Source organism: Eurypyga helias, unplaced genomic scaffold, assembly GCF_000690775.1.
Source record: "Eurypyga helias isolate BGI_N326 unplaced genomic scaffold, ASM69077v1 scaffold6921, whole genome shotgun sequence".
NCBI classification, from domain to species: Eukaryota; Metazoa; Chordata; class Aves; order Eurypygiformes; family Eurypygidae; genus Eurypyga; species Eurypyga helias.
This window is the reverse complement of record NW_010231396.1, coordinates 4,686-18,743: the sequence shown is the minus strand read 5'-3', so window position 1 is coordinate 18,743 and position 14,058 is coordinate 4,686. Positions and strand designations below refer to the sequence as shown.

Here is a 14,058-nt window from a genome sequence, read left to right as displayed (position 1 = left end):
GGGATGCTTTGAACAATGACTTGCTAAGAATGACTGAGTTGCTAAGGTTGAACAGAAGGTCAGCCTGAACATGAGGAAACCCTTCCTCCCTGTGAGGGTGACAGAGCCCTGAACAGGCTGCCCAGAGAGGGGGGGAGTCTCCTTCCCTGGAGACTTTCCAAAGCCCCTGGACTTGTTCCTGCGTGATCCCCTCTAGGGAATCCTGCTCCAGCAGGGGGGTTGGACTAGATGGTCTCTAGAGGTCCCTTCCAACCCCTTCCACTCTGCGATTGTGAATCTGTGATTGCATACCTGTTTCTGCCGTTTGTTTATTTGATTATGATGTGCTGCATAGTTCTGAATTAGCATTTCTACGTACATTGAAACTAAAATATTTATGTTCAAGATGAAACAAACACGTGGGTTCTTAGCCCAGAAGAACTCACGTTTGGAGAGGGAACCTACTATTTCATGGTTTTACAAGACATGGAAAAGGATTCCACGGTTTATGACAGGCTGCCTATAGCTGTCACTTGCTTCGCATCCAGCTGTGTATTCTGGGATGAGCACCAGGGGAACTGGAACAGCTATGGATGCCATGTAAGTACAGAGAAATAAAACAATATTATGTACTTCAAAGCCAGCCCTTATAACTACCACTTTGTAGTAAAATGATAGCAGTGAACCCATACCATAAACCAAGTTCATCCTGAGATGTTTTAACAAACTCAAGTCCAGTTATACTGCACAAAGCTTCAAAGGACATTTCTGTTTCTTGGGATGGGCTTCTATATAAGAAGAAATGGAAGCACTCTGACAAGGCTGTATTACATTGTAAGGCCTGTTTCTGGCTAGACATTAGAATTAATATTCCGTATTGGAACCTGAACAATTCTTTTCTGTACAGCAGCTCTCCACACTGCCTTACCAGTCTCAGCACTGTCTTTTCACTTGCAGGGTAAAGTATCTAATACTTTGAAGGCAAAGGTTTTACTAGAATTTTTTTCCGATTTTCAGGTAGGACCAAAAACAAATCCTAGAAGCACACAGTGCCTCTGCAACCATCTGACCTTCTTTGGGAGCTCCTTTTTCGTCATACCCAATGCCATAGATGTTAGCCAAACTGCACAGCTATTTGGTACATTCGTGGACAACCCTGTGGTGGTGACAACTGTAGGATGTGTCTTTCTGATATATTTGCTTGTAGTTATTTGGGCCCGAAGGAAAGACATCCAGGATGATGCCAAAGTAAGTGTTAAAATAATAAAAACTGAATGTATTAAGGAGAATTCCCACTTTGCCTAGCCTGTTTTAATAGGAAGTCTTCAACCTATCCTACTCCCTTCCCTGTAACTCTGTTTACTGGTAAGTATATGCATTGTTCACGAGCTGACAAAATCCTATCCACAGGCTTTAGAGAATCATACTTACAGAACAGCTAACACACTGCTTGTATTGTGTCACTGCAGGTGAAAATTACAGTCCTGGAAGACAACGACCCCTTTGCTCAGTATCGTTATCTTGTGACAGTTTTTACAGGGCACCGCCGGGGAGCAGCCACAACCGCCAAGGTATCAATGGCACTGTGCAGTAAGACGGTTTATGCGCTCGTTTAGAGACTGGATGAATTACGGAGCCCTGAGACTATTAAACAGGACAGCTCAAATGCACGTCTAAGCCAGAAAGTTCTTAGATTTGATTAAAGAAGAAAGACTATGCCAGAGGAATAATCATACATAGGATCAAGATGTGTAAGTCTTCATTTTGCCATTTTATTCTCCAGGTGACTCTTACCCTCTATGGACTGGAAGGAGAGAGTGAGCCCCACCACCTAACTGATCCTGATACACCAGTCTTTGAACGGGGAGGAGTGGATGTTTTCCTACTCTGTACCTTCTTCCCTCTTGGGGAACTGCAGAGTATTAGATTGTGGCATGATAATTCAGGGGACAGTCCATCCTGGTAAGTGGAGCTCTGGAGATCCTGGGAAATAAAGATCTACAGATATTTTTTATAATGATAACAGTTTTCCCTTTCTAGCACTTGAAAATCTTCCTGTCAGCAGTTCTAGAAAGGAAAGGTTAGTTTCTCATTTTTGCAGATGAATAGCTCAAATCACAATCTAAACTGCAGGACCAGGAGTGCTTCCAGTATTCTGTGTCCAGTACAGATGGGATGTGTTCTCTGACTTACAGTTTAGACACAAGCTAAGAAGCTGAAGGTCAGAGTTTGTCCTTCATAGTCCCGTCGAGTTGTGAATTCGATTACCACTCAGTTCCATGTGAATGTGCCCTGTATGTTTTTCTGACAGGTATGTGAATCGAGTGTTGGTCCATGACCTGGCATGGGATCAGAAATGGTACTTTCTCTGTAACTCTTGGCTAGCCATTGATATTGGAGAATGTGTCCTAGATAAAGTGTTCCCAGTAGCAACAGAACAGGACATGAAGAAGTTCAGGTACATATTGGTTTATGGACATTTTTGCTCTTGATCGCGGTCAGTCTAGAAAAGCAAGTATACAAAAAAGATCAAACCCCTAGACAAAAAATGACAACAAGGGAGGTCTTTCCATTGCCCTCAAAGGGCTCTGAACAAGGAAAAGGGGAAGGATGGTTGGCAGTCTAATTCTTACCCTAACAGTAATACCACACTGGAATTACTGGTGTTAAAGAGGCTAGCCTGAAAAGATCTACAGAAACCCAAGCATCTTCTCTTCCCCCATGTCTAATTTCCCTAACAATTTATTTAGAAGCTGCTCATTATTAGTTTTGCCTCCATGGTGCGGCCAGAAGGAAAGGACATAAGTAGCTATGACCCTTCCACGTGAATCAAGCCATGATCTTTGGCAATTTCTCATAGTTATTATTTCTTCTGATAGTCCCTAGAAGTATGAAGAGGTCAGAACCCTGAACTACAGCTTTATTCTTCCCTCTCCTTTCTAAGAATCCATTTGATTTCCCTCTCCTCTCTCCCAGCAACCTCTTTTTCATGAAGACCTCCAAGGGTTTCCAGGATGGACACATCTGGTACTCAGTTTTTAGCCGCCCTCCACGAAGCTCCTTCACACGAGCCCAGCGCGTGTCATGTTGCTTCTCACTGCTTCTCTGCACCATGCTGACCAGCATCATGTTCTGGGGAGTACCAAAGGATCCAGCTGAGCAGAAAATGGATTTGGGTAACAATCCTCACCATTGCTTGTGCAGGGAAATAGATAGATAGCAGAATCTAGAAGCAGGACAGTTGAACAAACGGGCTTTTACACAACAGAGAGATCTGGTGGTTCCTGGGGCTATTTCACTTCTCCCCTCTGATCCTGACAGGTAAGATCGAGTTCACATGGCAGGAACTGATGATCGGCGTTGAGAGCTCTCTCCTCATGTTCCCCATCAACCTGCTCATTGTGCAGATCTTCAGGAACATACGACCCCGACCAGCCACACAGAGGAGAGAGAAGAAGCTGGGAAAGAATGGTCGAGTGTCCCCAAGCCTGCCTCCCACCCCCCAGGCCCCCCAGGCTGTCTCACTGACTCCAGAGGCTGTCATAAAGGCAAGTCCTTGGGGCTGCTCCCCGGCGAGTCCTGCACTGCCCTACGCTACCCAACCTCCCCGCGTAACAGCAGCGATCTTCCCTGTCACATGCCCTTCAGCTTCTCCGGAGAGAAGAGCCAATCACGCAGTGGTGCAAAGCACTCCGTTACCCACCTACATGGAATCTGCATTAAGATGTGCCAATGTACACCCCAGCCCATGCACAATTATTATGTGTGACCAAAACCTCTGTGTGCAGGGCTTAAAGCAAACATTAAGCAAGACAGTGGAAATAAAAGTTGTCACAGACCCTGTTCTTCTCAGTTTAGGTCCTCAGGCAGGTAAGCTCTATTTTTGGATCCTGAAAGCTGTCTTGCTGACCTCACTGAAAGCTGCCTGTCTCATCCAGCACTGTAGGATATGCTATCCTTGCCCATTCTGGAGATTTTAGTGATTGGTGCAGCTCCCAGCCAGTGATGCCTTCAGATCACATCAGCTTAAGTCACTGCAGCCAGAGTCACTGCTGTGTTGCTGCTGTCTTTTCTAGGATATAAGAAGAATTGCCAACTCACTCTTTAAGGCCCTGAAGACTCCATCTCTCACTTCAGTATCAGATCTTGGAAAATCATCTAACATCAACACACTTTTGGCATTGGTTGAGGACATCATCTGCCAGCAGAACAGAGCTGGGCAAGAGTTTTATGATGAGACAAGAAAGAAGGATGACCCTATAATTGTCACATTAGGGGCTATGGATATGCAAGGTAAACAACACAATGTGACATGCCTACTGAAATCTTGGTAGTGAAAATGATGGTGAAGCTGGACGTGATGACCCAAGCTCTTCTTACACTCTGACTCAAAGGCAATTACAGAACTAAAGAATAGTTGAGGTTGGAAGGGATCTCTGGAGATTGCCTAGTCCACCACCCTGCTCAGAGCAGGGTCAGCTGGAGCAGGTTGCCCAGGATCATGTCCATAATTCCAAGAATGGAGACCCCACAAATTCTCGAGCAACCTATTCCACGGTCCAACTGCCCTCACAATACAGAAGTTTTTCCTCTCTTCAGACAGAATTTCCCATGTTTTGATATGTGCTCACTGCCTCTTGTTCTTTCTCTATGCACCACTGAGCACCCAGCTGAGTAAAGACACTGTGAAATTTCTATTTCTTGTGCTGTAGAATTAAATGTTAGCTACCAGCCTTCACTGGGAGCAGGATCAGTATCTAACAGCATAAAGACTCACAGATAGCAGTTGTTTCAGTCTTTTTGTCCTGTCCTTTTTTAGTTCTTGGCCTTGTGCCGTTGTTCCTTTCAGTCTGATTCAACTCAGGCATTCATTTATTTTCAATTAAACAATAATATATGAGTAAACAATTCCACTGATTTTATTAAGATTTGCATTTGGCTTTTCCAATGAGTGTACCAAGTTATTAATGGCACAGGTAATCTATTAACAAATTAGCACTTGATCTTATCTGACTTCTGTTGCCTCCTGGCAACAGTTTCAGCCCATTCCAGCAGAAAGGCATTAAAGCTCTAGTACTAAAGTTGCTTTTACATGTCCTTTCCAATGTTATTCTTCACTTTGTCACATGCATAATCTTCAGCTCTGATTCTAACCTTTGTAATGAGCAGTATTTTAATCTAGGGATAGCTGTGCTCATTTCCTTTAAAAAATATTAAGTAATTCTTTACCTGCAGAAAAATCAAGAAGCCCAACTCCAGAGAAGGGAGCGTGTGAGAGACTGAAACACAGTGATTACAATCGCTGCTTGTACCTGCAACTCCAGCAAGTAGAGATGGAGCTGGAATTACTGGGGCCCAATAAATTTCAGATGCCTCAGAGTTACACACAAGCTGTTCATCAGGTTCAGCACATGAAGAACCTCCTGGAGAGCCAGATCTGCTCATCAGCATCCATCAGTGAGAGGTAACCTAGTTCTCATCTTGTTCTCATTATAAGTAAATTCAGGTCATGAATTCAAAACCCGTCAGGATGACAGAACGTAAATAATTACTACTTAATATGTGCTAGATAATCATTATTATCACTGTAGAAACATGTTTTACTATTATGCTATTGTAGGAGCAACAAAGAAATTTCAGCGCACTGCTAACTGCACACAAAAGCAATAATAACAGATCATTGCCCTTTGTCATTTTTGCCTCCAAAATGGAATGTTACAGTAGAATGACACGTGATAGGAGAGGGCTGGGATAATCACCGAGCTCCCAAGCCTCAGGTGTCTCTTAAAATGTATGGATAAAGAAAAATTAATAAGCAGACAGAAATATTTCAGTGAAATATGATAATTAAGTTGGAAGCATTGAAAACAATAGCACTAATTATCTCTCTGGTGATCATGAGATGTTTCCAGCAACTAAAATGCACTCATGGTTTTATTTGTCAGTATTTCTGCTGAAGGTTCAATTGTGCATGAACTGAGGAGTAAATAAGCCCATCATGTTTGTTTTCATTTTAGATGACCTCTGTACATTTCCTCGTATTTTTTGCTCACTGTACTTTCTGCGATCCATATATCCTACACAACCCCACTAGTTAAAAAAATTTAGAATATTTCAATTGAGATTTTAAATCACAGGATGTTGCTTATCCCCACTGAACCCAAAGACTGTGATTTTGGCTTCTGTTCCACTGCTGACTGATTTTTTCTCTTCCGGTTGACTCTCAAGGTGGTGCCCTACTCCAAGCTTCTCCGGTGATGGCAAGAAAAGTTCTCCCAAAGGGCTGCCCTGGTGGTTTGTGTTCATCGCTTGGTTCCTTGTTGCAGTCACCAGTGGCGTGTCTGGGTTCTTTACCATGCTCTACGGGCTGCATTATGGCAAGGAGAACTCCATCAAGTGGCTAATCTCCATGGCCATCTCCTTCTTGGAAAGTCTTTTCATCACACAGCCCTTAAAGGTGAGGCCTCAGAAATACAACCAGTGGACAACATGAACTCTTTCTACTAGCATGTCAGGAAGAATATGTATTGTGTTCTAAAGAACCACAGGATTTAACATATAAAATTAGAAGTCTTTTCCCTTAAAACAAAAGCATCAGCTGCAAGAGTTCAACAAAACCAAAGCACAGTTGTTCTCCTGCAGTCCCTGACAGCCTGAGCATCCTTACATGAAATGAGCATATGGTGAGTCTATAGTTAATTCTTTCCAGGTGCTGGGATTTGCTGCCTTTTTTGCTCTGGTTCTGAAGAAGGTGGAACATGAGGATGAAGAAAATACAGCTATTGTTGGGCCTTTATCTACACCAGGTAACTGTAAAGTGAGAAATTATTAAAGAAAGTGAATTGTTCTCCAACTTTGGAGTGCTTTATGCACAATATGTGACTCAGCTCAGCTGAGAACTCCACTGCTTATCTTTATATACCTGAATCTTAGCTGACAAGTTTAGCAGAAATCACTATGTCCACAGGTGCTGTACTATGCGCCACCCATTTGGATTCGAAAGATCAAGGTGGAAATGGAAACAAACCTAAATAACTGATTTTGTGCCAGTTGGAGAAAATATAAAGACCCCTGTATGTTTAGGTTGCATAAATCTTGCAGAACTCTTAATAAAAGAGGCCACAAGATCCAAAAGATAAAAGAAGTCTATATCAAAAGAACAATACTTCCTTGTTTATCTTTTTCTGTATGTTTTCACCTCTCCAAATACAAACGTGCACAATCTCCCCTGGCCCTGTTCTAACACCGCTCCTATTATTGGAGGATCTATTGCTGACAGGATACTGATATCTAAGTCCTTCCTTCCCTCCATCCCTGACTTGCCTATGTCAGGAAAAAAAGAAGCATTCTCCTATATTGATTCATACTAGATCAAGAATTGTGCAAGTGGATAGTCAATCACTTTTCAGTCTGTCAACACGAAAGGAACATCTAGAAATGAAAATAATAAAATGTGGCAAACTGACTGAAGCCATTATAATAAAAATTAACACATCACGGCTGTTAGTATGCAGTAACCATGCTTAAATATTCTAGCTCTCACATCAGACATAAGAAAAATCAGAGGTACAAGGAGGCTTGTTTTAGCTCTGTGCAGACATCTCAGTATTCATGGCATGGCTTGCAACAAACCACCTAGTGAAAATAAACACGTGACCCAGTGCAAAAGGCACTCTTCATCTAGAATGGTAGACCTTCGTCTGACAAGCATATCTAAAACTCAGGTTCTCTCTCTTAACACCATTAAGTCTTACGATATGGAAGTCCTCAGTATAAACAGTTTTCCACAACCACAATTATCTGTGTTACTCCTGTAAACCAAACAGTGGCTTCTGCAATCACAGTCATGTCTAAAACGCTGAGAGCAGCAGACAGGAGTCCTAGGGCACAGCACAGAATCCTGATCAACAGCCTCCCCCCAATCAGTCTCCAGCTCTGAACACACCACCTTCTGAGATGCTCAGCCTAGAGAGACACCTGGACTAACCTAACACGGTGTGAGCTCCTTCCCTCCCCGCTGTTTGCCAAGCTGTAGCGATTGTTAAGATCCCTGTCTTCCTAAGGGAAATCATTAAATAGAAATGTTTCCTGTTAATGTCCAAAGAAACAGACAGCAAGACATAGACGATGTGTTGACTAATTCCAGGGTCTACTGCTCTCACTCGCAGGTGATTCAAACCCTCTCTTTGGAGCCCGAAGGGACAGTATAAGCAATATTTACCGGCCACCTCCCGCAGCTGATGTGGAAAAAATGAAAATCAGCTGTATGAAGGAGCAGAAAGCATTTGCCCTCATCAGAGAAATCCTGGGTATTATCTATATGTAGATTATCTCGGTTTATTCAGTAGTAGTCATCAGTATTTTTACACCAGTGAAAATATTGTTCTCTTGGGTGAAAAAGTTTTGGCATATCTGTAGCTTTCTGCCAGCCGTTACGGTGTAGAGACGGGCTGTGCAGGGGTAGTTGGAGTTGAAAGGAGGTGGGAATGGTGGCTGGAGATGTGTGGCTAGAGGCTTGATTTTATGGTAAAGAAACACTGTACGGACACGTAAGAGGTTAATGAAAAGTTAGAAAGGGTAAAAGGAGGAGGTCAACAGTTAAATGAAAGTTGAAATCAGAAGAGCAGAGAGAGGCCACCTTTGGAGACCATCTTTCTAAAAGCAGAGATTATCTATAGATACTGATTTACACCCCAGTTATATTTCCCCTAAAATCAATGGAAAAAATTACCTCACTTTCACTTGGAACAGAATTAGACTGCTCATTTGATTTGGAGCCGTCATCGCTATTGCTGTTCAGTCAGCCTTCCCACATATTTTCTGGACCGCTACTCGTATTCCAGATGTGACATGCTTAAACTGCAGCACGTTGAAGTAGCTCGTGCGAATTCATTAGCACTGGTCAGTCAGTCTAGCAAAGCATCTCCTTAACCTAATAAGTGACGACAGCAGTAATCATTCATGCATTTATTTTGAACAGCAGTGTTCATTCTGAGCTCACATGTGCTTTCTCTTGTTTTTTTTCCAGCCTATGTGGGGTTTTTATGGATGCTCTTACTGGTTGCCTATGGGCAGAGAGATCCCAATTCGTACTACTTCAACAAGCACATTGAGAACAGCTTTACCAATGGATTCCACGATGTCTACAGTTACCTGGATTTTTTCACATGGGCAAACACTACCTTAATCAAAAATCTTTATGGATCATATAAAGGTGCAGAGTCACGTTTCACTTCAGCTTGTCAGATTCTGAAATATTATTTTTAATACATCTCCAAAAATTGCACACACGTATTTCATAGAATCACAGAATGGTTTGGGTGGGAAGGGACCTTAAAGATCATCCAGTTCCAACCCCCCTGCCATGGGCAGGGACACCTTGCACTAGACCAGGTTGCTCCAAGCCTCATCCAGCCTGGCCTTGGACACTCCCAGGGATGGGGCATCCACAGCTTCTCTGAGCAACCTGTCCCAGTGTCTCCCCACCCTCTCCGGGAAGAATTTTTTCCCTTATATCTAATCTAAATCTACCCACTTTCAATTTAAAGCCATATTTGACTGGAGAAAGAGACTGTGAGTCCCTAAGACTGGTGTGGTTTCTTATCGTATGAATACTAGTGGGTAACAAAAACCCCACAGCCTGACCCCAAGTTTAACGTGCACTGATTTTCCTTACCTTTAATATAAACCAAAAGTTCTGCACTGTAATTTTACACTTTTCACATTCTACATGACTTATTCCAGATATTCAGATATATGCCTCAGTTTTACACGAGTTTCTTCCCATGGTTCAAAATAAGGATGGCAGAGAGGTGGCACTATAAAGCTTTTCCTCGGGACAGCTCCGCCTGCACCATGGGAAGCTGGGAAGAGCAATTATGCAGTATCACCGCGTTTCTATCTAGCCGTATCCAGTGATAAATATGACCCATTTTCCAGCTCACATTTAAGAGTAAATATTGAAATGCATTAGCAGAGCTGTTCATTGGACGTGACAGGCACTGAGCAACTGCGGCCAAGTGAACGCAGCATACAGCTACGCTGCGGTGTGACTCGAAGCAAGTCACTTTTCTCCTCCAGGTCTCAGTTTCCTTCTGTATAAGATACGGGTGGGTAATGATACTGAACTTGGTTATCTATGGACGTTCTTCAACACCAGGGAGTCATTTTCATTACTATTTTGCTTACGGTGTTTTTAGAAAAGAATCTTCAGCAAATATTAATGCATCAGTGAGTCAGAAATGAGATGAGGAAATAGTAGTAGTAGTTCTGTCATATTGCCAGTGCTGCTCTTTTCCATCTCCCCTTCAGGATTCATTACAGATGGCAATTCCAAGCTGGTGGGTAGTGCTCGAATTCGCCAAGTAAGAGTGAAAGGAGACACCTGCCCTATTTCCCCCAAACTCCAGCGTTTTATGCCACGCTCCATATTCCATACAAACAGAAGATACAGCAGATTACGGGGAACACTGGAATACTTCGGTCTTTGACAACTCCTCTGACTTGAGCTCAGCATGGCAGTATCGGAGTCAGGCCAAACTGAGAGGGCATCCCGTCTGGGGCAAACTGGCCATCTACAGGGGAGGGGGATACGTGATTCACCTGGGAACTGATCCTAGGAATGCCTCCAGGTACCACTCCTATTCTGGTAAATTATTAGCCTATCTCACTGGAATACTTCGGTCTTTGACAACTCCTCTGACTTGAGCTCAGCATGGCAGTATCGGAGTCAGGCCAAACTGAGAGGGCATCCCGTCTGGGGCAAACTGGCCATCTACAGGGGAGGGGGATACGTGATTCACCTGGGAACTGATCCTAGGAATGCCTCCAGGTACCACTCCTATTCTGGTAAATTATTAGCCTATCTAGCGTCAGTGTTTTTTTCTACCCTATTTAAGAGTAATTTCCAATTGCATCCCCAGTTTTCCAGCTGTGCCTTGAGCTGGATATTGTAGATATTACTCTGGTGCCATAATTGTAGCAGAGGATGTCAAAAGCTGTGAGAAGATATTTCAGCCTACATCTTATGTTACTCTTACGTTCTTGTTACTATGATTGAACTAAGATATATTTTCCTGTTTTCACAGCACAGCAATATCTGTGAAGCTTCTTTATCTCTCATTAGTGTTTATGCTCCCTAGATCCTTGAAGACAATTTCGTATCTACCTTAATAGAGAAGAATTAGTGAAAATGCACTGAAAGTAACCTCCTGTGTGTGAATATGAATAGTAACGGAATACTTTTTAAAGTGAAATAATAGAAAATGAGGCCTTGACCACCCAATAATACAAATAGCCCCTATCTCCGAACTTGACAGACCAGGCATCCTCTTGAGCATCTTACCTCCCATTTATTCTTTCTCTATGACAATATCCAAACACTCCTATCCTACATATGATGCTGTCTCTCCTGTATGAGTTAGCCCACTGGCTGTATACATCTTTTGGCAGAATTCTCCAGTACCTTTTCAACAACGTCTGGCTAGACACCTTCACGAGAGCAGTGTTTGTTGAATTTACAGTCTACAATGCCAACGTGAACCTGTTCTGCATTATAAGCCTGATGTTTGAAACCAATGCTTTAGGTGAGAACCATTTTCAGGTTATGCCTTTTTGAAGACAGCAAGCAATGCCCCTACAGAGTGCAGACTGACGTGCTGTCAGTGGTTACCTAGTTCTTTCTTCAGTAAAGTGTTTTAGTAACTCGAATAATAACAGAATCAATGCAAAATTTACAAACCATTTAGGAACAATGTAGCACCACAGTCATACAGACCATAGCGGAATATCTTATGCTTGCTTATGGTCATCTGATGAGGAGGAAAACATGATACTAAAACTTAATCTCCAGAATTTACACAACAGGGAGAAGAAAAATTATGTTTCCTAATAATTCCAGCTAATCAATACACCAGCAAGACAAAAAGGACAGACTCTGCCTTTTTTGTTCCAGAAGACGACTAATATATAGCCACGTAATCATGCAATACCTCATCTAAAGACAACAAAGAAACAGTGAAACTAGATTCTGGTTCGAAGGCTGTAGAAAAACATTTAATCTGGGCAGTAGCCTCCCTCAAGTCTGTCCCAGTATTGGAAAAGGCCCAAACCAGACCACAAATCTGAGCTCCTTTGCTTTGTAGAATGAGATTCAGATTTACATCTCCAGGTCCTCCTGCTGCCTTTCTGCAGTTGTAGTCCAATCCAAACTCAGCCCCATGGGGATTAATACCACACAATCACACAAGAGAGCACTAGCACTCTAAAAGTCATTGACTGCCTATAATTCCTATTTGAGGAAAATTTTAAAGAACACTTATAAGGCTACTCACATAATCAAGCCTAAATCTGAGACTGATAGTGGCATTCAGTCTCACGTTGATGTGAACGCGAGTACGGAAATCTTCCTGGTGAACTGAATTGTTTATATGGAAACAGAAAGATGCCATTATTACAGCACTGAGGTGAACATTGTTTGATTTTTAGGGGCCTTCTTCACAAGTGCAGAGCTGCAAAGTGTCCGGCTTTACCCGTACACCAACAGTCTCCACATCTTTGTGGTTGCAGCAGAAGTCATTTATTTCCTCTTCATCGTGTACTACATGACAGTACAGGTGAGACCCAGAGGAAAGCTCGGCTGAAAGCATCACCTTGTGTCTGGTTTTCATTCCACTTAAAAGAACTTCAGGGCTGTACTGCATCTCAGTAGTGCTGCTGCCTTGCACCAATGGAAGACTGAATCAGATACTGCATGAAATCATAGGAAGGCAACTTTTTATTTGGCTGGAATGTTTCTTTAGAGAAAGATAATGAGAAATTAGTGCAAGATGTAGTTTTATGGAAGTGCAGCAGCCTGCTTTATTGCAGGGGGATAGCCCTGATCACTAGAGGGGTATTGTATGATACAGAGTCACAAGACTAAAACAGTAAAATTCCTCTTTTGACAGGGAAAATTGATGAGGACTCTGAGATGGAGATACTTCCACAGCAAGTGGAATCTCCTGGAGATGGCCATTATATTGATTAGCTGGAGTGCCCTGTCAGTGTTTGTGAAGCGGACAATCCTTGGGACTCGAGACATCAGCTACTACCATGATCACAAAGAGGAGTAAGTACTAATGCTAGTTTAGCACATCATTTGTTGGTGCTACTTCTGCAGAAACCAATCTGGTTTTCCTCTTCCCAGACAGCAGCTTGTCTGTGCTGGATGATGGTACCCTATATGGGCATAATTATGGAGCACGTCAGTATTTCAGGGCTTAGATGCATGTCAGCAATAGGATTTTCTTCTGATTGCTCTACTAAAATCCAGCAGATCTGAGCACCAAGCTCCTATGCCTAGTTGCTAATTCCCTAGTTTCCCAGTTCCCCATCTGCACCATCCTCCTCTGAATCCACAAGTCTTTTGCTGCAGGACATCCACCCAGATAGTAGTACATCACCTGCCACGTCCTTTGTTGTAAAAAGCCATTGGTTAGAGGACAATAATGGTCTATTTTATACAGAACGGACAATAATAACTTCTGCTAAAAAACACAGGAAAGAGGTCATAGAACCATAGGATGTTTTAGGAAGGAAAGGACCTCTGGAGGTCTCTGCTCCAACCTGCCTTGGTGTTAGATCAGGTTGCCCTGGGCCTTGTTTGGCTGAACGTTGAGTATCTCTGAGGACAGAGATTCCACAGCCTCCCTGGCCCCCTGTTCCAGTGCTGAATCACTCCCACTGTGGGAGGAAAAAAAAAGGGAGTTTCTGTCCATCTGGAATTCCTCTTGCTGCAACTTCTGGCTGTCATCTCTTGTCCTTGCATTGTGCACCGCAGGAAGTGTCTCACTACATCCTCTCTATAAGCACCGACTAGGTAGCTGGAGACCACGGTGAGAGGCCTCCTTTGCTTTCTTCTCCGGGCTGAACAAACCCAGCTCCTGCACCCTTCTCTCGCATCTCCTGTACCCCGACCCCAACCATCCCAGCGGCCCTTCACAGCATTCAGTGTCCTCCTTGCACTGGGGAGCCCGGCTGGACTCAGTATTCCAGATGCAGCCTGGCAAGTGTTGGATGAGAGGAAAGAGCAAACGCTTC

The 14,058-nt window shown here is 43.1% G+C and overlaps 1 protein-coding gene across 1 annotated transcript in view; it reads left to right on the top strand.

Moving 5' to 3' along the window:
* Positions 1-14,058, top strand: part of LOC104516648 (polycystic kidney disease protein 1-like 2) — a 41,290-nt gene that overhangs the window by 22,683 nt on the left and 4,549 nt on the right. The window contains 18 exon segments of the mRNA XM_010161054.1: positions 386-579; positions 997-1,227; positions 1,449-1,550; positions 1,763-1,941; positions 2,291-2,437; positions 2,956-3,155; positions 3,301-3,527; positions 4,056-4,272; positions 5,215-5,443; positions 6,208-6,436; positions 6,689-6,785; positions 8,148-8,288; positions 9,008-9,193; positions 10,291-10,393; positions 10,395-10,610; positions 11,431-11,564; positions 12,466-12,593; positions 12,927-13,087. Coding sequence (XP_010159356.1) covers positions 386-579; positions 997-1,227; positions 1,449-1,550; positions 1,763-1,941; positions 2,291-2,437; positions 2,956-3,155; positions 3,301-3,527; positions 4,056-4,272; positions 5,215-5,443; positions 6,208-6,436; positions 6,689-6,785; positions 8,148-8,288; positions 9,008-9,193; positions 10,291-10,393; positions 10,395-10,610; positions 11,431-11,564; positions 12,466-12,593; positions 12,927-13,087 — 3,121 coding nt within the window.